This window comes from Anomaloglossus baeobatrachus, chromosome 3, assembly GCF_048569485.1.
Source record: "Anomaloglossus baeobatrachus isolate aAnoBae1 chromosome 3, aAnoBae1.hap1, whole genome shotgun sequence".
Lineage (NCBI taxonomy): Eukaryota > Metazoa > Chordata > Amphibia > Anura > Aromobatidae > Anomaloglossus > Anomaloglossus baeobatrachus.
The window spans coordinates 331,711,962-331,738,063 of record NC_134355.1 but is presented as its reverse complement, the minus strand read 5'-3'; the positions used below and the strand labels follow the sequence as shown (position 1 = coordinate 331,738,063).

The window sequence follows — 26,102 nt, the reverse complement described above, 5'->3', positions numbered from 1 at the left end:
AGTATTCCATGTGTCCGACACCGGGTGTAGGCTCACTGCGCATGAACAGATGTCATTGCACTTCCAGTCACTACTCTAAAGCCGGGTGTACACGTCGCAGCTTCAGAGAGGTGTAGTGCGCATGACAGGAAATGTGATGATTTCTGATCATGCGCAGGGAACCTACACTGGACGCACTTAATACCGAGAGGTACGCGTGCCAATGTACAGAGATGCAGTGACACTCGGCATTGAATAGCATGTTATCACGCCCACAGGGGCGTAATTACATGATAAGTGGGCAGACTAGTTGAGGGAGCTAACAACCCTGCGACTAGTCACAATTCTCATTAGCATCTCATAAACGGTCTTTGGAAATACTTTTTCCAAAGATCTCCATGTATGCTACTAGATACAGGGACTATTAGGCAGGGTCTAGATATGCACCCAGACCTGCTCGTGGTCAGGGTGCCCAAGTTCCCTTTAAGGCTGAATTTCACACTTTGACTGTATGCAGACTGGGTATAGATCCAGTTATATATACGCATTTTTATGCTGTTTTATGATTTTTTTGTGAAGCGGCGCCTCAAGAAAGGATAGCTATTTTTATATAAACATATATAACAGCATAAAAATGTATAAGTGTGAACTGGACTAAAAGGATTAGCTCCTTACTTTTGATGTGATCCAATCCTGTGTTTGTTGAAAAATCAGAATTGTTTGTTAAGATATTTAAGGCATTACAGACCGTAGCGTAAACAAGGTACCTACCAGTATACTCTCCTTACACCAAATCAAAACAGCTTTTACATAATGTTATAAATTACAAGTAAGAGCCTATGCTGTGACATTTCAAACCTAGATATGTAAAATGTAGGATTGAAAGACACATTTTTGTTACCTTGTTTTACAATTATATTTTTTATATTACCTTTTCTCAGCAACATTCATATTTTTAATAAAAAAATATAGTATTTCTAGCACACATAAAAAAGTAAAACTATTACATTATGTGGAAAACTAATTTTCAAGGGAATGTACGAAAAACAAAGTCGTAAAGAACATTCTATTGATATTATCATGTGGGCAATATGTTTCTGCTCAGTAATAAAAATACTAGTCAACCAATTAATACCCTAAGAGCATTGTCTACAAAAATATTAGAACTTTCTAAAATAAGAAAATAAAAATACAAGAAACTCAACAGCATGAAATACAAAAAGAAATGAAAAAAAAAAATAATAATAATGGAGTGCAAATATGCAATCGGTCTCACATTCTGGAAAGTACTAGTAACATTGTCCTACAACTGTAATACGCAGAAGAAGTCAACATGTTAAAGCAGCACTAGAAAGAAAAACAAAAAAACAATCAGAATATTTTACTAACAGGTTTTTTTTTTCAGCAGGTGTTATTTTGATTTTTTGTAGCTTTTTTGAGTATGTCACATTTTTTTCTGTTTGGGCGTCTGCACCTTTCATCAATACTTGGAATACATTCGTAATGCCATACTTCCTCCATCTTGTCCACAGGGTACACTGCCTCCACATAATGTCGAATTAGTCTCAGACGTAGGGGATCGAGCTGCTTCTTATTGCATGCACCTGAGTGGTTGTATTGAAGTCTTAAATTTTCTGGAGTAAATAACTCTGGAAAAAGTCTTACCAATAGCCTGGCAGCAAAGTTTCCAACAGAAAGACTCTGCTGAACAATGTCCCTAATTTCTTTGTCACTTAACAGATACACTGAAGGCACAGGAAAGTCTGGAGGTGGAACAACAATCTTATCTAGTGGTATTTTGCAGAAGTCCTTTGTGCTTCGTTCAGGAGGGAGAGGTGGTCCTTCAATAAGATCTCTGTATCTTTCGGTGTTCAAGTCAAAAGACACAAAGTCTTGCCTCTCAGGCATTGGAACATAGACCTTCCTCTGCTGCTGGTAAGATCTCCTTTGCTCAGTATCCCTTCGGCGACACCTCTCATCCAGCTTTCCTACAAATTCTAGAGTCCAAACTCTGTCATTCTTTGCTCTGGGATAAAGTAACTGCACATAATGTCGGATAAGTTTTATGCGAACAGGATCAAGTGGTTTCTTTCCCAATGATCCACTGCAGTTATATTGTTTTCTTAGGTTCTCATGTGTGAAAAGCTCAGGAAACAAACGAACCAGAAGCCGTGAAGCAAAATTACCAATTGACAAGCTAGTCTCATATATATTTTTAATTTGCTCTTTGCTAAGAAGGAATTGAGGAAAAGGAACCTCAAAATCTGGTTGGGGAATATCAACCTTGTCAAAGTCAAATGGAACAAGCCATATTTTTTTAGATCTCCTTCCTGGCTTGTCAGGATCTGAACCATCCTCTACCTTTATAGCAGACAAATCATCGGGCAGGTTTGACTCAAAACAGTCATCTCTAGCATCATCACATTCACTTCCATCCAAAAACATGCTTTCCAGCTCATCATTTATTCTTTGTATACACTGCTGAAGCCAAACCTCTTCTTCTTGCACTTCTGGAAAGTAGATCTCCGTATATTGGCGAATCATTTGCAATCGATGTGGGTCTAAAGTAAAACCTTCAGGATCTCCAAAGTACCGGTCTCCAAATTTTCTTTGGTTAAATATTTCAGAAAATAATCGATGAAACAAAAACAGAGCAAATTCACCTGGAGATGAAGCCTCTTCTAAATATTCGCTCAGGTCCTGTGAATTAAGAGAAACCTCAGAAATGAGGGGATTAGTCCTGTCTTGACACTCGTTTTCCTCTTGATCCTTATTTTCTATAAAATGAATATTTTCACTTGGTGAAGTTTCAAAAAAATTAGTGGTCTGCATTCCATGAGTGCTCTCCATTTCTCTTTCAGCCCAAAATCGATTAAAGAAGTCATTTATCTGAGGCAACACATCAACTTGCCATACAGTAGTGTTCTTAACAGCAGGATAGCATGCTTCTACATAGTTTCTAATGAGCTGAAGATGAAGGGACTCAAGTTTAATTTTACTGGAGAATCCACAAGTGTTACAGTTCCTTGGCAATGTGTTATTTCCAAAAAGTTCGGGAAACAGTTGAACCAGTAGCCGACACGCAAGATCACCTGCTGAGGAACTTTGATCCATGACCTGCTTTAGTTCAGTGCTAGTTAGCTGATACTCAGGCGGTGGGTGAAATTCTGCCACCATTTCATGAGGGCTCACTTTTTTCTTGATTCTATTTACCTCAAGAGACAGAAGGTCAACTTTACTGTGGAGCTGCGTCATATTGGAATTAAGAGTGTTCAGTGTAAAAAACATTTTTTGGATTAAGGAGTATATGTTTGAGTCGTCACTCATTTGGGAACTCATACCATTGCTGCTAACATCGCGTTTACGTAAGTCAGTAAGTATGCGAATATTTGAAGTGCTAACCTGATTTCCCCTGTCATAAATGTCATTAGATGATGCAAGATCCAAAGTAAAAGGATTTCTTTTTTCTGTGATTTTATGTGAAATTCCATATAAAGGTTTCTTATGAGAGGAGGAAAATTCATTGTACATTTCGTCTCCTTCATCGGAAGAAGCACTATGGGGCACAGAATTATTTCTTATCTCCAGATTTGAATGCTCAGGCTCTCTGTTTCTCATGCATGAAAGCAAAGTCTAAAATGCAAAAGACATGTAATTAACACACGCCGGTTAGTAATAGAGGCAAAGCTTATAAATTATGAAATTATAAAAAAATAAAGTCAGGTCTGTTCAAATATCATACAGTATTATACATAAAACATATATTGATATAGGTCAAGCAATCTAGAATCTCTGCCTCATTCAGTATGCCCAAAACAACGTCTTATTTTTCCCTTTCAGATAATAAATCGTATTCGCCGCACATTCTTGAATAGATACATTCCAGCCATCGCTGTATAATGTTTGTGCACTCATCTCCTGCTGTTGTGCGCCTCACAGTTGTATCACAGCTTTTCCGGCTCACCTTCTTTTGCTGCGACTACGTGAAAAAGACTACGGAGTGTCAAAATGTTATAGAATTTTAATCGCCTGCATAAATAAATAATCTATTCATCTATTGTGAGCACAGTGTATCACTATTAAACGTTCTAGGTGCATCTTTCCAAGAATGTGCGGAGAATACAATTTATCTGCTGCTATGGGTTCCACTCTTCTCTACATCTACGTTATAGAGTGCACTCCGAATCATTTTCTACCCTTTTATATAATGTTTGGCCCCAGATGCAGTTAGTTATTAAAAAAAACAAACAAAAAAACTCCGTAATGAACTCAACTTTCCCGGGTCCACCGACAATTCTCCGTTGCTGGACCCGGTAATTGGTATTGGCTCTAGCGCTGATGTCACACCAGTTAGTGAGTTGAGGATTGCTGCCAGTGCAGATGGAATGATCCCTTCAAGGCCCTAAGTTAACAGATTGCCTGCTGTGTTGGCGATGTAACATCAGCACAGTGCTCGTTCTCATCCCTATCCTGTCCGCACCACAAGTCGCTATTATTAATCCTATGTGTAGCAAATGGATGCTAAACACAGGAGAGGGGGATGAGAACTCTGCCCTGGTACACACTGACATTGTGTATGCAGGCACTCAGATGCTCCAGTGTCCGTATGTGCAGGGCTGGGGAGTTAGATCAGGCAGCGCTCAAAAAAGGATGCTGACAATCACCATGAGGGGATATGTTATGCAATGTAATTGAGGCAGCAAAAAGAAGCAACAAGCCCTTGGACACATTGCAAGAGTTTTTCCCCCTAAACCAAATTTACTAAAATCTACATTGCCAGTATAATTTTTTTAAGGGCTAAGAACTTTTGTGATTTAGAAAAAAAAAATACTGTATATATTTTTTTTGAAGGTCTAAATACTTCAAATTCAGTTTTGAGGGTGACCGACTTCATTTAAAAAAATATAATCCAATTTCTAATGAAAAAACAAGCACACAAAAACACAGCAATTTCCCTTTAACCACATTTTGTTGTCTTACATTACATTTAACTGTTGGAAATATACAAGCAATCATTCCAGATATATATCTACAAATCAGATTTTTATTGTCTTCTCTAGTCAGTGTTTTTTTTTTTATAGACTGACGTCAGAGTTCCTCAGAACCTAAAGGCCATGTCACACTGAGCAACATCGCTAGCAACATCGCTGCTGAGGCACGACTTTTGTGACGTAGCAGCGATGTTGCTAGTGATGTCGCTGTGTGTGACATCCAGCAAAGACCTGGCCCCTGCTGTGAGGTCGTTGGTTGTTGCTGAATGTCCTGGACCATTTTTTAGTTGTTGCTCTCCCGCTGTGAAGCACACATCATTGTGTGTGACAGCGACAGAGCAACAACTGAATGTGCAGTGAGCAGGGAGCCGCCTTCTGCGGACGCTGGTAACCATGGTAAACCATGGCTCCCTGCACACGTAGCCGGACTACACATCGGGTAATTAACTCGATGTGTACTGTGGTTAGGAGTGCAGGGAGCAGGGAGCCGGCACTGGCAGTGTGAGAGCGGCGGATGCTAGTAACGAAGGTAAATATCGGGTAACCAAGGTAAGGGCTTCTTGGTTACCTGATATTTACTGTGGTTACCAGCGTCCGCAGAAGCCGTCTCCCTGCTGCCTGCACACGTAGCAGAGTACACATCGGGTAATTAACCCGATGTGTACTGTGGCTAGGTGTGCAGGGAGCCAGCGATAAGCGGTGTGCGCTGGTAACCAAAGTAAATATCAGGTTGGTTACCCGATATTTACCTTAGTTACCAAGCGCAGCATGCTTCCACGCGTCGCTGCTGGCTGGGGGCTGGTCACTGGTTGCTGGTGAGATCTGCCTGTGCGACAGCTCACCAACAACCCGTGTAGCGACGCTCCAGCGATCCTTGCCAGGTCAGGTTGCTGGTGGGATCGCTGGAGTGTCGCTTAGTGTGACAGTACCTTAAGGATGACTCTTATGAGGGCCACATGTTAGGCAATACAACCAGAAAAGGTAAAGGGTACAAGAAAAAAAAAGCCTAAAACATATATCTTATTAAATATATGTTAAGACTATGTGCCCACGTTGCTTTTTTTTCTTTTTCTTTTTTTTTTTTGTGTGCGTGCTTCTCTGTTGTACACAAAGAAGCATGTTTTGGCAGGAAAAAAAGGCAGTTGAAAAAAAAACAAAATGCGCAGTCTTAATTGCGTTTGCACATTTTTTCACTTGCATTTTATCCTGCTTCTGTTTGTGCTTTTTTTTAGTCATGGCAATTGCGGGGGTTCAATCACCGGGACCCGGCTCTCGCTGCTCGGAGCAGTGCCCACATGGCTCCCGGCGGTTTAACCCCCGAATGCTGTGATCAGTGCAATTGTAGCATTCAGAAGGTAGTAAGAGGAATCGCTCAATTCTCCATGAAAATCGGGTCCCTGTAATACGATTACAGGGACCCCATCGCTACCATGGAAACCGTGGTTCATCACCATGACAACCCTGGGTTACTGAGCTACGGAGAGTTTTACACACCATGCTGTATACACGGTATGTGAGGCAAAGTGCTGCTCTATAATCCCCTATAGTGATAAAGAACTGCAGTGGATTATAGAAATGCAGAAACAATTGACATACTGCTTCTTTATTCAGCAATAAAATCTGCAAGGAAAAAAGTGCACAGCAAGTCACGAATCTCATAGACTTTGCTTGGATGCTATTTCCTTGTTTTTATTGATTAAAATAAGAAAGTAAAAACGCATATAAAAAAGGCAAAAAAAAAATGTCAAGTGGGCACATAGCCTAAAACATAGATACTCCAAAATAAGATAAGAAGGCCTGGCAAATATGAAAATAGCAAATATGGCCTATGTGCCCCTAGATGTTACCTAAATTAAAATTGCCTATGTGTGAGGGTTATCCACATGCTAAGCACTAATGTTTACTAGAAATGCCACTAAAAGCGAAAATTAAATTTATAGGTGGCTATAATTTTTATTGCACAAGTAATTGAAATGAATATTTAGGTCTATCATTTATCAATTTCTGCACAAAGTCATGATAACTGTCCACTGTAAATGGACTCTTTCTACATACACACTGTATATATATATATATATATATATATATATATATATATATATCAAAAAAAATTGTGGACTATAAGCTGTGACGGTTATAATAAATCAAACTGAGAATTATACCTTCCTGGGTCGTGCACTAGTTCTCTGCCACCGTCCTGGTCTCTGTTTGTCTGCAGCTATGTAGTCACATCAACTTGAAAGTGCTGCAGGCAATCACTGAGCTCAGCAGCTCATGCCGTCAAGACAGGTAGAGTCGATCAGCTCAGTGATTGGTTGCATTGCTGTCAAAGTGACGTCAGCGCTGCAGACAAGTGGAGCAAGGGCAGCGGCGGTGAGCCGGTGCTGGACCTGGGTGTGAATGGTAAGTAATACTGAATTTGCTTTATTATAACTGTTGCAACTTAAAGCCCATTAAAACAAGATTTTCCGGTACTTGGAAACTAAAAATGAGCGTCAATCACCTCTGGGACGAGTCGTCTTTTCTTTACAAGAATTTCAGCATCGTTGCTTGAAGTTTCATATGTATTAAGGGCTTGTTTCCTTTTATTGGACTGACAATTAACAGTAGATTCTGGAATTTGCTTTCGTATAGAAATGGAACGGGAACAAACTAGCTGATCCTCTTCACCGGGTAATTCCACTTTTACAACTTTAACTGTAAAGTTCAGAGAACAATCATATCAAATATGTAATATAATTACCAAGGCATAGCATTCAGATAACAGTAATTCAGTAGGTGCTGGCCAAAATTACCATAAATCTTATTGCACTAAGTATTTTGCTTTAGAATACAGTTCCATATGTACCCTCTTGTAACTCTTCTGTCGCCTACACTTGTCAACACTTCAAGTTAAGCGGTGAGAAAAGCGCACACTCTTTTAGTCACTTCTTCAGTCAGCCAATCAGTTGAAAAGCTTTTCATAGCCATTGACGTAAATATATAAATGATATCAAAGGACTTTGGGTGGTTCCACAACAATGTCATTTACGACACATCTTCATGAAAAGCCAGACAATTGAAATTGAGTTGGATTTCTTTTTACAGTGTCTCCAAAGTGAAGCTTTAAACATAATGTTCAAATAGATAAAAGGTGGTCTTTAAATTATATTATATTTACTAATACACTTTCATAGTGATAACTGCCCAGATGTTTCAATATCTGCAGAGTTCAATAGGTCCACAAAGCTTCACTTACAGGCTTGGGTATTTATTGGGGTCCCTCTCAGGAGGGTTTCATCTCTGTTTATTAATTGAAAATATAATTTAAAATAACAAAGTATACATTTTAGCATGAATCACTTTTTTGTCTTTAATATTTTGCTTTTGGTTGATTGGTTAATTGTCTCAGTGTCATGCACATATAAAGAGGTTTCCTGATGATTAATAAATAGTCACATGCTTGAAGTGGGTTGGCCGCTTGGCTCAGTTTAGTAATCTAGCTCCCTTCTCGATCTCTGCATGGGCTGTAATGGAGAAATAGGTTTGATGAACTAATAAGCCTTATAGCAAGCCCCATTCAAACAGGTCACTAGGGGTTGTGGCTTAGCAATGGCTGTGTAAGGAAGCAGGCTTCCAGAGCTCCCTGGACCCAGGCAATTATTCCCACGTTTAGCCATCCCTTACTGCAGCGACGATGTCCAGGAGGAAGAGGACAGGAGGCAGCATAACCCCAGCTGCTTCATCGCGGAGCGGTGGATCAGAGCTGGCGCGGCTCTTCACTAAGGTAGGGACCTCTAAGGACAAACCAACAGCTATGGCGTCTCAAGAGAAGGAGCGCGCTGCTGCGCAGCACAGAGAGGGGAAGCGGGGGACACCGGCCCTCAGAGGTGAGCCCTTATGTTGTCCAGGGACACCCAGAGGGGGCCATGCGTCGGATAATGACACTCACCCGGTCGGAGCTGCACAGGTGGGGGCTGGAAACACAGCAAGATCCACTTCTTCAATGGCGGCCTCCTGTGGTGACCAGTAATGGCGCCGAAGATACAGAGGACGCCGAGAGGGCTGACTGCCACTGCTCCTTCTACAGGTACAGAGGAATTGTGCCCAGGGCCAGCAGAACTTTCACCATTATCTAATGCACCAGCAGATCCCTGCCTGCACAGCTATGAGTCAAAAACTGATACATTACAGGAGGACTGGTCTGGCCTGTCAAAGTCTTCTTTAATCTTTCAGCTGCCTGAGTCTCTGTCAGAGCTAAAGAGCATCAGGGCATTGATTCAGGCCTTGCCATCTAAGAATGACCTGGACAGACTAGCCCAAAGATTTGAAGCCTCTCAGAAAAGGGCCCAGGCAGTTATTAAAGGGGACTTGGAATCTCTGACTGAGAGGGCCTCGGCTAATGAAGAGGCTGTGTCTGCCAATACTAAATTATCCACGGCGCAGTCTCATAAATAGGCTCTGCCACTGCTAGTGGATGATCAGGAGAAAAGGGGGAGACGGAACAATATTCGCCTTAAAGGCATCCCAGAGCAGATCCATGCTGAAGATCTACAGCCGTTTGTGAGGTCCTTTTTTGATACCATCATGCAGAAACTCCTAGACTTCACCTACATTGTGGATAGAGTCCATAGAGTGTCACGCTCCAGCTACTCAGATAACACAACAGCATATGATGTCTTATTGAGGGGCTGAGATAAGGCTGTTCCAACGTATCAAGCTGTACGCTATATATGCAGCAACAGCTACATCCCCTACTACTCAAAATCAAAGAGGCCAGGGCCTCCTACTGATGGGGCCACCCTTTCCACCTCGTGGTCCGCAGGAATGGCCAGGCATTTTTCCTCAAGTCCCGGCGGGATCTGGAGGGTCTTTTCGCATTTCTGGGCTTCAGGTACCGGACTAGCTTGCAGTTGAGGGCCTCTTCCAACCCGAGCAGAGAAACAAGAAAAATATTAAGCTGGCTCCGTCCCGCCGTAACCCGGATGGAGATTGCTCATTGACTTCTGATGATACACTACCAGAAGAACAGCTAGACCCATGAGCATTTTTCTTTCCAGTTTTAATGCTAGGTCTGGTGGACACTGTTAGGCATTGTTCTTAGGCATTAAATCTTACATACTGCCAGATCAGCGGTCAATGGTCCCATACTCGTCCTAGCGATCTGGCTCTGGACAGATAAAATCCCATCCTAGGGGTTATTGCATTTTAATGGGTGCCATGAGTCCCAACCTACTGAATGTTTTTGGTTATGAAAGAGTTTACCCACTATGTCCTGGTTTTGGTTTGTGGGTATATAAAGCTGCATAGAGTCCTGGGTCCTATGGGGCTCCACGCTATTGTTATCCTCATCCCCAGTGACACCCTCCTGTGCCTTTAGGTGGTGTCACCTAGTCCGGCTGGGTCAAAACTAGGTTTGTTTCTCTTGTACTCATTTCTTGCTTGTTTCCCTTTTTTCTCTATATCTCTTTGATAGGTCTGTAACTTTCCTTTTGAAGTTCTCGGTCTACACTTTATCTCGACTAACTCCTTGCTCCCTTCTCCCTTACTCGACTCTAGTCTCCTTCTTTCTCCTCCCCTTACCGCCTTTTTATCCCTCTTTCTCTCCCTCTACGTGAGGTGGTGGGTACTGTGCCTTTCCTCCCATCCTGACAACATGGCACAACAGGTGCAGAAGAAGTTTCAGCTCGGATCCTTGAAGGTCAAGGGCCTCCATAGCGATGGTAAGAAATCCATCATGTTTAAATATTTGAAAACTAGTCACATACAGGTGGCGTTTCCTCAGGAGACTCACATGTGCGTGAACAAGCCATTTAAACTAGCTTTTTCCCACATGTCTACCATAGTCACCTGATAAGAAATCATGTGGCACTAGTATTTTGATTTCGCGAGAGAGCCCTTGGGAATTTACTGACTGTTACTGTTTACTGAAAGTTGCTGCACAGCCCTACACCTTTGTCTCGCTATATCTGCCAAACACAAACCAGATTTCAGCATTAACACACTTGTTGGAACGTGTGGACGAATTTTCAGAGGGGACCCTGGTGCTGGGGGGAGACTTCAATATGGCCCTCGAACTACTAATGGACAACTCATCTGGCCATTCCTCCCTGTCAAGCGCGGCGCTACGTAAAGTTAAAAGGTTCTTACATGAATATCAACTGTTAGATACTTGGCATATTCTACACCCCGATAAAAAATATTTTTCATTCTACTCTACGGTCCATGACTCTTAAGGGGGCTTTACACGCAACGACATCGCTAATGAGATGTCGTTGGGGTAAGGGAATTCATGACGCACATCCGGCCTAGTTAGCGACGTCGTTGCGTGTGAAACACACGAACGACCGCTAACGATCAAAATTACTCACCATATCGTCGATCGTTGACACGTCGTTCTAATCTCAAATATCGTTGCTGTTGCAGGACGCAGGTTGTTCGTCGTTCCTGCGGCAGCACACATCGCTATATGTGACACCGCAGGAACGAGGAACAACATCGTACCTGCGGCCGCCGGCAATGAGGAAGGAATATAGATGGATCAAACCCCCTCGCTTCCTCCCCTGACTTCCGTACGTGGATTCAGGACTACATTATAACCTCTGGCCTTCCATCTCTGCAAACAGCGGATATAGAAAATCTAGAGACAGTGATTATGGAACAAGAGATAGCCTCTTCTATCTCCTCATCCCAATCAGTGAAGGCACCGGATCCAGATGGATTTTGTCTGCCATACTATAACAAATTTCAGGTGCGTTTGTCTCCTCACTTGTGGTCTTCATTTAATGCTATGTCTAGCATGACTCCTCCGCCGATGAATGTCCTGCGGGCGCTCGTTTCAGTGGTCCACAAGCCGGGGGACCCAGCACTATGTTGCAGCTATCGTCCCATCTCCCTCCTGAATGTTGACACTAAGCTTTTTGCCAAAATTCTCTCCTCTAGGTTGATGCCGCTATTGTAGGGTATTGTTCACCCGGACCAGGCAGGGTTTCTGATGGGGAGGGAGGCACGGGACAACACCACCAAGGTGATAAACCTAATCCTTAGAGCCAAACTTGCCTACATGCAGTTAATGCTCCTTTCAACTGACGCCGAGAAGGCTTTCGATAGAGTAAATTGGACCTTTATGGAATAAACTCCAGCACATATTGGATTGGGAAATAAAATGTTGGATTGGGTGTTGTCCTTGTATTCCTCCCATTCGGCCAGAGTGTGAGTGAAAGGTATCCTGACTCTTTTGGCATATCGAACGGGACACAGCAGGGCTGCCCTCTTTCCCCTCTGATTTTTGTACTAACCATGAGCCCTTTCTTAGACACCTTCAAGCTAATGGGTATATTAACGGGATAAAAATTCTCTCCTCCACACAAAAAATTGCCGCTTACGCGGATGACCTCCTTTTCTTTATCACCAACCCTAGAATCTCGCTCCCTAATCTAATGGCAGAATTCCGCATCTACTCTCACCTCTCTAACTTCAAAATTAATTTTTCCAAATCGAAGGCTCTGGATGTTTGTCTTCCTCCCCTGCTTGTGAGTCACCTTAAGGGAGCTTATTGTTTTAAATTGGCAGCGCAAACGTTAAGCTATCTAGGAATAAAGATTACTGCATCCCTTCCAATGTTATACCAATGCAATTTCCCAGGACTTCTTAAAACTATAAGAGTAGACTGTGAGGTGGTCCAAATCTAAATTTACCTTGTTTGGCAAGTGCCAAATCTTCAAAATAAATTGCCTTCCAAGAATATTATATTTGCTACAGGCCTTACCTATCGCAGTCCCTTCAGCCTTCTTCAAAACAATAAATGCAATTCAAACAGCCTTTATCTGGGCCGGCAAGGGGGCTAGGGTTAAACGTGCTGCCCTACGTAGACCCAAAGCTGAAGGGGGCATTGGCCTCCCGAATCTCAAGCTGTACCATGTGGCTTCCCACCTAAACGCAAATTGTTGACTTGTGTAGAAACAAATATAAAGTATGGGTCCAGCTGGAACAGAGCTTTCCAGACTTCTCATTATGCACCCTCCCCTGGGCTGCCTCTGCTGCTCCCATCCCCCTGAAAGCGCATCCTACAATTGTGCCCACACTAAAAGTTTGCTTGGATCCGTTAGTGGGCAGGGTGACGATTTCTCCCCTCTTGAATCTTGCACCAAGTCTCAGCCACCCCAGCTTTACTCCTGGCTCTTTTGATCCCATTTTTAGGGAATTGAGTAGGGCAGGTTTTGGCAGAGTAGTGGGGTGGAGCAGTGCTATGTATAGCTAAAACCACAATCTCATACGAGTGCCCGATAAACTCTGGTTTTCACAGAGGTATTGTAATGACAGAGAAGGGGGTCATCAGAAGATCCCCGGCTGTCATGGCAACGCATCAGAGCCACGAGATCACGTCAGAGACATGCCGATGGTTGGGTGGAATGATGCACACTTTTGCCAGCACATGTTAAATGCCACTGTCAGAGCTCCACTAAACCCACAGCTGTTAAAGGCACATGATGGCTGATTAAGTCAGCCGTCATCTTCCGGGAAACATGCATGCCTGGAAAGATGTGTGCAAACCTGCATCAAAGTCAGGGACACGACCATTCACATAAATATACGTCTAAGGACGTGGAAAAGTTGAGAAACCGAGCACCAGCTACAAATCATAAACCAACTTAAAAATAGCTTATCAAAATAGCTTATAAAATAGTTATCAAAAGCAAGGCAACCAAAGCTGAGCTTTCATTTTTTGTACTGCTCTTAAATACAACAAAGACTGACAAACCTTCAGTTTCATCATCTTCATCTCGGAATGCAACTGAATTCATTTTTCTTCTCCTGTATCAGAAAATAAAATAATAAGAATATATTAACCACATGGTAAAGCCTAAATTGCATAGGTGATTCAGGTGAAACCCCTGACAGATCCATTCACTAAAGAGGCAGCAGCGTTACTCTGGACTCCATTTGTTTTCTATTCAGCGGTGTCTGTCTTTTCAAAGGTGCACAAAACTGTTGTTGACCATGCTTTTGTGCACGTCTAAAAGGATGTGTAAAAAGATGGACACCGCCGAATCACAGGCCAGATAGTAGTTTAAAGTGACTCCCTCTACCTCATTACACTGAAATTTCAGTCGGGAATTTTGTCTGAATCACGTTTCTGAGAGATTTACATGTAATCCCTGGTATAAGCGCTCAGCATAGAGCGCAGGATATATTTGAGCTACGCCATACTGCGATCTTTGGAAGGCAGAATAACCAAATCAATAGCAGTTGAAGAATTGGCTTTATTTATTTATTTTTTTTGCCATTCACCTTGTGGTATAAATGATTAAGCGGCTTTGTTCCTCAGGTCAGTACAATTGCAGCGATACCAGATTTATATCAGTTTTTTAGGTTTGGCTAGTTTTTTTGCATCACTGAATTTTCAATGTCATAGTTTTTTTTATTCTGCTGACAGAGTTATGTGAGGTCTTGTTATTTGCGGAATGGGTTGGAGTTTTTATTAGTACCATTTTGGGACACTTTGATTGCTTTTTGAGGCAGAAGCATGAAGAAACAGCAATTCAGAAATTATTTTTGGTTTGTAATTTTTATGCCGATCACCTTGTGGTGTAAGTGATTAGGCGGCTTTATTCTTCAGGTCAGTACGATTAAAGCAATACCACATTTACATTTTTTTTATGTTTTGCCGCTTTTGCGCCATAAAAACTATTTTGTTGAAAAAAAATAGTTTTTGCATTGCAGTATTCTAAGCGCTATAATTTTTTCATTTTTTGGATGACGGAGCTGTATGGCAGCTTGTTTTTTGAGGGACAAGATGACGTTTTCAGCTGTACCACTTTTATTTATATATGACTTTTTGATTTATTCCACATTTTTTGTCAGCTGGATGCAAAGCTATAGTTTTTGCTGTTTTATATTTTTATTATATTCGCTGAAGGGGTTAACTAGCCTAGCATGACAGTTTTATACATCGAGTTGCTATGGAAGCGACAATACCAAATGTGTAGTTCGGGGTGGAGGGGGGTGGTTAACTAAATTTACATATTTATTGGATTAAGTTTTTATTTTTTTGTTCTTTATTTTCAGATTTTTATATATTTATCTTTAATTTTTATACTTAGTCCCTTTATGAGACATTATTTCCATCAGTCTGATCCACTACAATGCTTGATCACTGCAGTGGATTATATCTGTCAGTGCTGCACTCGCAGCACTGACACTTCGCCTCAGACACCATGCATCGGGCAGCGATCAGGTCCTTGTAATCGTATTACAGGGACCCGATCACTTGGGAGAGGAGCGTGATCCTCTCGCTGCCTACTCAATGCTGCGATCACTAATGATCGCAACATTTATCTGGTTAAATTGCCGGGAGGGGATCGCTTCCGTCAGTGAGTGCCGGGTCTCGACTACAAGATAAGCCGCAGACTCAGCGGTGATAGCAGGGTTACAGTGCCTGAATCCTGCAATCGCCATGACGTACTGGGTACCTCATCTGTCACAAACGCATCGACAATCATAACGTACCCAGTATGACCAATGTCGTGTAGAGGTTAATCATATACAGTACACAAATCATACATGTAATGTGCACTAAAAAAAAGCAGCAAAAATGCAGCATTTTCACTGCCAAAAAAGCATGTTGTGACTGTAGATAAAAAGCTGAATCTGAATATAGCGCATAGAAAATCTGTAAAAAAAAAAAAAAACAAAATTGGCAGAAATACCGTACAGTCAGTCATATATTTTTCAGGTTCAGTGGCTATTTTAGAAGTGACTGGTTAAATCCCAGGAAGTACACGTCGTGATGTCACTGGAGCTGGACCCTGGGAGGGTAGATACTGCCTCATTTTATTTTCTATGACTGTAAAGGCCCCTTTACACACTGAGACGTTCTAGCGATCCCACCTGCGATCCCAACCTGGCCGGGATCGCTACAAAGTCTCTGGTGAGTCGCTGGTGAGCCGTCAAACAGGCAAACCTGGAAAATGACGCAACAGCGATCCGGACCTGCAGAACAACCTAGCTAGTCATTGGGGACGTTGTAAAGCAGCTTTTTGAAAGGGAAGTCGCTAACGAAGTCGTTGTAAAGGCCCCTTTACACACTGAGACTTTCTAGTGATCATGCTGCACAGCGGGAAACAAAGGACCAAAGAATGGTCCTGAGAGGTGTGTAGTGATCAGCAACCTCACAGCGGGGGCCAGGTCGCTGATGTGTTTTACACACTGCAATGTCGCTATTACGTCACAAAACCGGTGACGTTACAGCGATGTTGTCTGCGATGTTAAAGTGTGTAAAGGGGCCTTAAGGGTATGCGTGTACGATAAGTATTTGATGCAGCAATTTCAACACCATTTCTGCATTTCTTGGCAGGTAAAACGCAGCAACAAAAACACGTTTTTATCGTTTTTTGGTGCAGATTTTTCCCACTCATTAGTATGAGTGAAATCTGCAGCAAAACTGCTTAAAGAGTTGACATGCTGCAGAGTTAAATCTGCACAAAATCTGCCAGTAGAAAATAAGCAATGTGTGCATTAGACAACAGGATTCTCATTCAGTTTTCTGGTATCAGGAAATTGTGACAAATCTGCGCACAGATAAATGCAACAAATTTGCAACGTGCGCACAGGCAACAATCGTTTGGGGACCAAAACTCTTAACTTTTCTTAATTGAGTTAGGTTAGGCAAGCTTTCAGGATGGCAATTCAATACAATCTTGTACCATCCAGTAAGAAAAGTATACATCAAGAGTATACTTATTGTGGGAGTCTGAGATGGTGTTTTATTTCACGGTATAAACTGGACACAAATTCTAAGTATACACCGTGTGCAGAATTATTAGGCAAGTTGTATTTTAGAGGATTTTTTGCCAAAAAGTATGGCAAAGAAAAAAAGGCAACAAAAAACACATGCGTTGCGTTTTTCTGCCACAAGGTGTGTTTTTTGGTCCAGAAAATCTCTGTAGCGTGCACATATACCCTTAAAGGGAACCTGTCATGTCCAATATGTACTCAGAACCAAGACCAGTTCAGGGTGCATATCTCTAATCCCTGCCTAACCGTCGCTGTATACACTATCATAGATAAAGAGATCCTTAGAAAAAGTATTTCTAAAGATCTTTTACCGTATGCTAATGAGTGAGGGGACTAGTTCCCTGGGCGTTAGTTCCCCGGCCAGTCACCCTTCATTAGCATGTTAGTACGCCCCTTTGGGTGTCCTATCATGATAATGAATGTGCAGCGTCAGAGGAGATCTCACTCAACTCTCTGCCGCCCGACGCTGGATTTTAGCTCAGTGCGAATGACCCCGGAGTTTGGGTCATGCGCACTATGAAGTCGGGTGTACGTGTCCTGGCTGGTCTTTTCTCTTTGTCTCATGGCCAGTGTGAACATGGTCTCACAAGTTCCATGTATATCATCTTATACTCCGGCTCACTTTTTTGTTTTTGTGTAGTTGTTTTGTATTCAGTACAAACAGGGAGTGGCCCCCTTCTCAGCGAGCTGGACATTTCATTCTGTGAATCCCCCTGACTGTGTGTGTCCTGTTGGGACCCGGTCGCTCTCAGCCCTTAGCCACATTGAGGCCTATTTTAGACCCATGGTAAGGTTTTAATATTAGAGAGTGTAGGTACTATCCCAACTGGGTACACCTTGACGTTTGGTGGGATAGCTTTATGCTTTTTTTGATCAAAAACAGTGTTTACTAAGTACCCTATGTTTATATGCACTATACTTTTATTTAGTTACAGCACGGTATGTTTTCACAATTTTTTCCTTGGTTTCTCTTTGTCTCATGGCCAGTGTGAACATGGTCTCACAAGTTCCATGTATACCATCTTATACTCCGGCTCACTTTTTTGTTTTTGTGTAGTTTTTTTGTATTCAGTACAAACAGGGAGTGGCCCCCTTCTCAGCGAGCTGGACATTTCATTCTGTGAATCCCCCTGACTGTGTGTGTCCTGTTGGGACCCGGTCGCTCTCAGCCCTTAGCCACATTGAGGCCTATTTTAGACCCATGGTAAGGTTTTAATATTAGGGAGTGTAGGTACTATCCCAACGGGGTACACCTTGACGTTTGGTGGGATAGCTTTATGCTTTTTTTGATCAAAAACAGTGTTTACTAAGTACCCTATGTTTATATGCACTATGCTTTTATTTAGTTACAGCAGGGTATGTTTTCACAATTTTTTCCTTGGTTTCTCTTTGTCTCATGGCCAGTGTGAACATGGTCTCACAAGTTCCATGTATACCATCTTATACTCCGGCTCACTTTTTTGTTTTTGTGTAGTTTTTTTGTATTCAGTACAAACAGGGAGTGGCCCCCTTCTCAGCGAGCTGGACATTTCATTCTGTGAATCCCCCTGACTGTGTGTGTCCTGTTGGGACCCGGTCGCTCTCAGCCCTTAGCCACATTGAGGCCTATTTTAGACCCATGGTAAGGTTTTAATATTAGGGAGTGTAGGTACTATCCCAACTGGGTACACCTTGACGTTTGGTGGGATAGCTTTATGCTTTTTTTGATCAAAAACAGTGTTTACTAAGTACCCTATGTTTATATGCACTATGCTTTTATTTAGTTACAGCAGGGTATGTTTTCACAATTTTTTCCTTGGTTTCTCCATGATAATGAATGTGCAGCGTCAGAGGAGATCTCACTCACCTCTCTGCCGCCCGACGCTGGATTTTGGCTCAGTGCGAATGACCCCGGAGTTTGGGTCATGCGCACTATGAAGTCGGGTGTACGTGTCCTGGCTTCAAACTGAAGTAGTGCGCATGACCCAAACTCCGGGAAATATAGCGATGGCGGCTGAGAGGTGAGTGAGCTCATCCTGTGATGCTGCGTATTTATTAGCATGATAGCACGCCCACAGGGGCGTACTAACATGCTAATGAGGGGTGCCTAACGCCCTGGGGACTAGTCCCCTCGCTCATTAGCATATCGTAAAAGATCTTTAGAAATACCTTTTCTAAAGTTCTTTTTATCTATGCTAGTGTATACAGGGATGGTTAGCCAGGGATTAGCAATATACACCCAGAATTGCTCTTGTCAAATTCGTAATAACAGTCCTCTCCAATTATTATGTTCTTGTTGTGTTTTGATAAATTTTTTTGGGCAGATTTTAAGCAGGTTTTCTTTTATGCGTTTTTTAGTACAAGAAAGTTATGATTGTGCACATAAACACAACTGTAACAAATAACAAAAAAACGCAACAACAAAAAAAAAAAAAGTTCAACAGCATGGGCAGTGGGCAGGTGTCTTTATGGAATCACAGACTTTGCTTGGACAGTTAAAAGGTAATAGACCCAGGGTGGGCGAGTACCAGCTGATTCTATTATTTTTAACAGAACCAATGACCTGTGAGTAAAGAAAGTTGACAGAGGGGAAACCTCTTTAACCCCTTCACGACATCCACCATACATGTACAGCGTAAGTTGGAAGTGGCTGAATGGAGCAGTTGGAAGCGGGTGCATGTGGGGTAAACCAACTTGATACACAGCCATTACATGCAGCGTATTACAGACACAACCTGTTTCTAATAAATGCAGATGCAGTGGAGCAGAGTTCCGCCCGCAATTGCTAACCTGTTAAATCCCGCTGTCAAACTGATTGCGGCATTTAACAGGTGCCGGCATGGGGCAAGCCATTTTAAGCGCCCATCGGCCCACCTATGATGTGATTGTGAGTCACCAATAGGTTGCTAGGACAGCAGGGGGTGAGCTGAATATCTGTGTTTGTCATAGCAGTGCTCCTTTGAAACCTATCTGTGTCTTGTCTTCAAAGGAGACAGTGATTTTTGCTATATACAGCAATGCTATAGCATTGCTGTATATCATAAGTAGTGATGAGCGGACTCGCAGATAACCGGGACCGGCGGATCCCAGTGATCCGGTTTTTAAAATCCGTTCCGGGCTGGATTCAGTCTATGGGGACCAGAATCCGGTGATTAAAAATTGTGGTAGAAGGGATAGGGGGATGGGAGCAAGTGCATCATACTTATGGAGGCTACGGTGCGGCTGTACACTGCTCCCGTGGCCTCTCCTTTACTTCCTGGGCCGCTCATTATTGCTCATGCACTGCTTTCCCCACCCACCGGCCGTCCTGGCATCTGTGGTTGGTTGCAGTCAGACACTCCCCCCAGCATGTTTGACAGTGTCTGACTGCAACCACTCACAGGCGCTGTCTGTGGGTCAGTATCATGGCATAAAAATAAATAAAACAATTTGGCGTAGGGTCCCCCATATCAGGATACCCAGTACAGATAATGCATACAGCTATAGGCTGCAGCTCCCAGCTGTGCGCTTATCTTGGCTGTGTATCAAAATAGGAGGAATCGCATGCGGCTTTTCTTTTAAAATTAGTCCCCCCAATTTTGATACCCAGTCAATATAAAGCCCGTCAGCTGGGGCTAGTATTCTCAGACAGGGGAGGCCCATGGTTATTGGGGCCACCCCATCCTGCAGCCACCTGGGATTGTCATATACATTAGATGTGACAAGCCCGGCGCTTTACAGGGCTCTTCCCGATTGCCCTGGTGTGGTGGCAATCAGGGTAATATAAAGAGGTTAATGGCAGCCCACAGCTGCCACTAAGCCCTAAATTAGTAATGGGAAGGGTCTATGAGACATTACTAATCGGTAAGTGAAAGTAAATAAACACAAACACCGAAAAAATCCTTTATTTGGTAAAAAATACAAAAAAACACCATTTCCCCACTTTATTAACCCCCAAAACACCCCTACAGGTCCAATGTAGTCCACACGAGGCCCCACGATAATTCCAGTTCTGCTACATCTGAACTGACAGCGCAAGATCATGGAACATAACTGCTTGCTGTGAGCTCCAGACAGAGAATGAATGAGCCGCAGCGATCAGCGGTGACGTCACTCAGGTTATTTGCGGTGAAAGCTGGAGTCCTCCATCTATGACCGCATATAACCTGACCTCTGGTGACCCCAAACTCATTGAACTCATCTGCTGGCAGAAAACCGCAGTTTTTTTGCCAAAAGATGCAGAATTGGTGCTGAAATTTTTACACCATATTCATATATGGTGTAAATATTCATATATACCATATGCAGCCATTCTACACCTCCTGGCAAAAAAACGCATCACTACCCCATCATACCTCATGCGTATTTGGGCCATCGCCTAGCAGAAAACTGTGCTGAAATGGTGTCAAAACCTTTCCTTTTTTGCATTTTTGGTCCAAGAAATGCAAATTTGGTGATGAACTTTTTACACCATATTCATGCATCCAATCTACACCTCCTGGCAAAAAAAAAAGCATCAAAATCGCATGTGGTAGAGATGCGGTTTTTGCCAGTAATGTAGATTGGGTGTAGGAATATGGTGTATAAATTTTAGCACCAAATCTGCATCTCTTGGCAAAAAACAAAACAAAAACCTCACGGTTTTCTACCAAGAGATTCAGGTCTGTGAACCTGAGTTTACTAAGGTCACCTGAGGTCAGGTTACCTGCAGTCACAGGTGGGAGATCGTGGGAACCTCCCGCTGTGTCCGCAAATAACCTGAGAGACGTCACTGTTAATCACGCGGCTCATTCATTCTCTGCCTCAACCTCCCAGCATTCGGTCATGTACCACGATCGTGCATTGTGACTTCAGATATGTAGCAAAGCTTTAATCATTGTGGAACCTCGTGTGGATGACGTTGGACCTGCAGGAGTGTTTTGGGGTTAATAAAGTGATGAAAGAGGGGTTTTTTTTGTATTTTATTTCAAATAAAGGATTTTTTCGGTGTTTGTGTTTATTTACTTTCACTTACAGGCTAGCAATAGGGGGGGACTCATAAACCCTCCACATTACTATGCTAAGGCTTAATAGCAGCTGTCGGCTATTAACCCGATTGCCACTGCACCAGGGCAATCAGAGAGAGCTGGGTAAAGTGTCGGGCTTGTCGCATCTAATGGATGCGACAATCCTGGGCGCCTGCAGGCTGCTATTTTTTAGGCTGGGGGTGACCCAAGAATCATGGGTCTCCCCAGCCTAAGAATACCAGCTGTCGGGCATCAAAATTAGAGGGGGGGGGGGGGGGAAGGGGACACCACTTGCTGTTTTTTTTTTAATTATTTATGTAAATAAAAAAAAAAGCTGCATGCGATTCCTCCTATTTTGATACACAGCCAAGATAAGTGCACGGCTGGGGGCCTACGCATGGAGGACCTTACACCAACTATTTTATTTACTTATTTTTATATCACGTTACTGACCCACAGACAGCGCCTATGATTGGTTGCAGTCAGACGCTGTCACACAAACTAAGGGCGTGTTTGATTGCGACCAATCACAGACGTCAGTGTGCGGGGAAAGTAGTGCATATGGATGAGCAATAGTGAGCGTCCAGGAAGTGAAGGAGAGGCCGCGGGAGCAGTGTACAGCTGTGACGGAGCCTCAGTAAGTATGATGCGCTTGCTTCATTCTTTTCTTTTTAATTTCCCAATCTGCTTCAATACCCGGAATCCCAAGACCGGGAACCTTTGAAAAACTGTGCAGATTCTGACTTTTACAGTCTGGGTCCGCCCATCGCTAATCAGAAGCAATCAGACGATTGCAGCTGCAAGTACTATTAAAAACAGGTAAAGTAAAAAAAAAAAAAAGAAAAGAAAAATTAAATAAAAACTAAAAAACGTTCAACACCACCCTTTTACCCCATTAAAAATAAATAAAAATACACGTGGTATCACCACATTCAGAAAAGATCAATCTATCAAAATATAAAAATAATTAACACGATTGGTAAACAAAAAAAATTCAATAATGCCAAAATTATGTTTTTTCGATCGCTACATTACAACAACAAAAATGCTGTGACAAGTTATGAAGACATCATATCTTTTCCAAAATGGTCCATTGACCAAAAAAAAAAAAAGAAAGAAAAAAGTTACAAAGTCTTGGAAAATGGCAACACAACCCCTCAAATTTTGGGGGGAAATGTCTGATTTCTTTAACACCAGTAAAATAATAAAAAAAAGAGCTGGACGCATTTGGCATTGCTGTAATCGGAGTGATGAGGAGAATCCTTGTGCAAGGCCATTTACCACAAAATGTACATCGTAAAAATAATTTGTCAGAATTGTGGGGGGAGGGTCACAATTTCTCCACATTTGGAATTTTTTCCCACTTTTACTATACAATATGTGGTAAGATGAATGGCGTCATTCAAAAGTACAACTCGTCCCGGACCAAGCTCTCACATGGCTAAAAGCTATGGCTCGAGGAAAAACGGAAACGCAAAAATGAACTTTGGCGACATCGCAAAGGGGTTCAAAACAAGGACTGGTCTGACCAAATCAGGACTGTTGGTCACCATGTTACAAAGGAGAGCTCTGATTACTTGGCAGGGGCAAATATAGTTTCCATTAGAGTGGGTCAAGTCACAAGTAACCCTTGCCATACCAGCAGGCAGGGAAAGTCATCCTGTCAGGGGACCCTCACTACAAAGTTACTGCACGTCCGGTGCCGGCTCTGGAGTTCCACAGCGCCAGTTCGCGGGCTGTGACGTCACAGCGGCAGTGTGTGAGGTGACGGCGGATCCACCACACGACGCTCCTCATCCCGGTACCCAATGGTGGGGCAGAAGTTGGCTTTATCTACCGCGGCTGCTTGCTTTCTGCTTCTGGCTGTAGCTAGCAGAATCAATGTACACATCTAGTCAGCCGTACAGCCGCCTCACCCCCGTGTTTCACGTCGCGCCGTGTGCTCCCACTTACCTCACATGAAGAGCAGTCAGCTGTGGAGCTATGTGTTATATGGACACGGTTCTAAAGATTCAGTCTGAGGGGGGGGGGGCTGCCTCAGCTTCTTGTCGGGTTCTTTCCCCACTGCCTCCCCCCGGCGTGTCTTTGTGTGCTGCGTGTCCGTGCGCTCTCGCGTGACGTGACGGGACTCCGCGTGTGTCATTTCCGCAGAAGGACACAGAGAGACCGAGGCTGCGGTGGGAACAGCCCCCTGCCCTCTCTCCACTCAGGCGAGACACGGCGGGGGATGGGGGATCACTTCTCAAGGACACAGTCACGCGTATATTGTCCACTGGAGGGTGAACAGCAGCTCTAGAGTTACACGCAGCCCTCACATGACTCGCTGCAAACTTTTTCTCTCACATGCAGAATTGTGCTGTCCACATGCTCGTCCAGTCATGCCCACTCTAATTATCCCCACAGATACATCTGCCCCCTCTCTGAATGAGATACATTGTATTCTGTGTAAGATAGGTGCTGCCTTCAGGCACCCCAAACAGCTCTACTTTTCTGTCCATTCTGTGCTCTATTGCATGGCAGCCTTCTTCACCACCTATGGAACATGAAGACAAAATATCTGTGCGACATATGATACTTTTATATAATGTCAATAATGCCAACTTTAGCTGATTGGCCTCTGAGATGTGCCAGCTGTGTATTGTGCCACACACATTTTTGCCCATCCATCGCATACCCTTTTTATTGCACTGCTGGAGTGGTGCTTTATACCCTAGGACTAGAGTTGATCAAACCCGCCAAAATCCAGGATCGGCAGATTACTGCCGGATTGAAAAAGAAGTCCGGATGCGCTCCGGATTCCAGTGCTTATATAAGTCTATGGGGACCAGAATTCGGAGATTAAAAACGTTTATGGAGGGGATAGGGGGGGTAGGAACGCGCGCAGTGTACCCGAAGGTGTGTCATGGCAGCAAACTCCTTCCGAGTCATGCTTTTCCCTTGCGGAGCCGACAATTCAATATTCATTGTTTTGCCCGCCCACCGGCGCATTTAATTGGTTGCAGTTAGACGCGCCCCCACCCTGAGTGTCAGCTGACTGCAACCACAGGCGGCAGGACAGCCGGTGGGCAAGGAAAGCAGTGCAAGTGTCTGTGGGTTAGTATGGTGAACGTGCATGTTTTTCAGAAACACATGCACGTTCCTGTCAAAAGTGTGCGCGGCTGTGGCAGTGATTCGATGTCAGACTCGTGTGAGTCTGGCATGACAGCACCTGGCATAGCCTGCTGCTCTCTGAACATGAGCGTGCATGTACCTAGAAACACGTGTACGCTCCTGTCAGAAGTGTGCGCGGCTGTGCTGCGATGTCAGACTCACGGGAGTCCCTCACAAGTGTGACTCCGGCCTTTTTTTATTATTTAAGTAAATAATTTTTAAAAAAAACAAAAATGACGTGCAGTTTCCCTAATTTTGATGTTCAGCCAAGATAAAGCTGGCTGGGGGCTGGTAGTCCCAGTTCGCAGCCGCTCGGTATTGCCGCATCTATTAGATGTGAGGATCCCAATGCAATACCAGCTCTTTCCGTTGGCCTGGAGTGGTGCCAATCGGGGTATTAAGGGGTTAATAGCAGCGCACAGCTGCTACTAAACCCTAGGTCAGTGATAGCACAGGCGTCTATGAGATACCTGCATCACACTAACCTGTTAATATAAGTAAATAAACAGACACTGAGAAAAATCCTTTATTTGGAATAAAGTACAAAACACACACTCACCTCTTTATTAATCCCCAACACCCTGCAGGTCCGGCGTAATCCACACGAGGTCCCACACCGCTTCAGCTCTGCTACATAACACAGCCAGCAGCCATAGAGCATAACCGCTGGCTGTGCGGACAATGTCTGAGTCACGATGACTGTACGGCAGGCAGATACTGTCATAGGCTAGGGGCACATCTGCCTGCAACCAATCACAGACGAAAAGACAGCTGTTACGCTCACCGAGGAGCGGCGAGCGTCCGGAGGTGGATCCACTTGACCGGACTCCCCTGAGAAGACGACCAGCAGCGAACCCCTATACAGGGACTGTGCGGTGCCTCCTCAAAGGGCCTAGATGCACGGCAGCCAGGAACCGGTAGTAGGAGTCTCTGTACGGCCAGGTGTAGCACGGGTGTGACGTCCGCAGCAGGCAGAACACGGTTGTGGCACCGGAGACGTTCACTGTAGGTATGGCACAGTGACGTCCACTGCAGGTATGGCCGGTGACGTCCACAGTAGGTATGGCCGGTGACGTCCACAGTAGGTATAGCACGGTGACGTTCACTGTAGGTATGGCATGGTGACGTCCACTGTAGGTATGGCCGGTTTGACATCCACAGCCGGGAAGGTACAGCTGGCACTACGGCGAGACAGAAGATTAGCAACAGGTAGATGATGCACAGATACAAACAGTAGTACACA

General features: G+C 43.6%; 1 protein-coding gene across 2 annotated transcripts; it reads right to left on the bottom strand.

The window, feature by feature from the left end:
- Nucleotides 1-445: 445 nt before the first annotated feature.
- Nucleotides 446-24,027, bottom strand: BEND3 (BEN domain containing 3). 2 transcript variants are annotated; one of them, XM_075338374.1, is made up of 4 exons: nucleotides 23,663-24,027; nucleotides 13,711-13,763; nucleotides 7,474-7,667; nucleotides 446-3,612 (listed from the first exon to the last, which is right to left on the bottom strand). In XM_075338374.1, the coding sequence occupies exons 2-4, from the start codon at nucleotides 13,751-13,753 to the stop codon at nucleotides 1,381-1,383; spliced, it is 2,469 nt and encodes an 822-aa protein (XP_075194489.1). In that variant the 5' UTR covers nucleotides 13,754-13,763; nucleotides 23,663-24,027; the 3' UTR covers nucleotides 446-1,380. The 2 variants fall into 2 exon arrangements, with proteins under 2 accessions (XP_075194489.1, XP_075194487.1); XM_075338372.1 differs by lacking the exon at nucleotides 23,663-24,027 and adding an exon at nucleotides 23,349-23,427.
- Nucleotides 24,028-26,102: the final 2,075 nt, after the last annotated feature.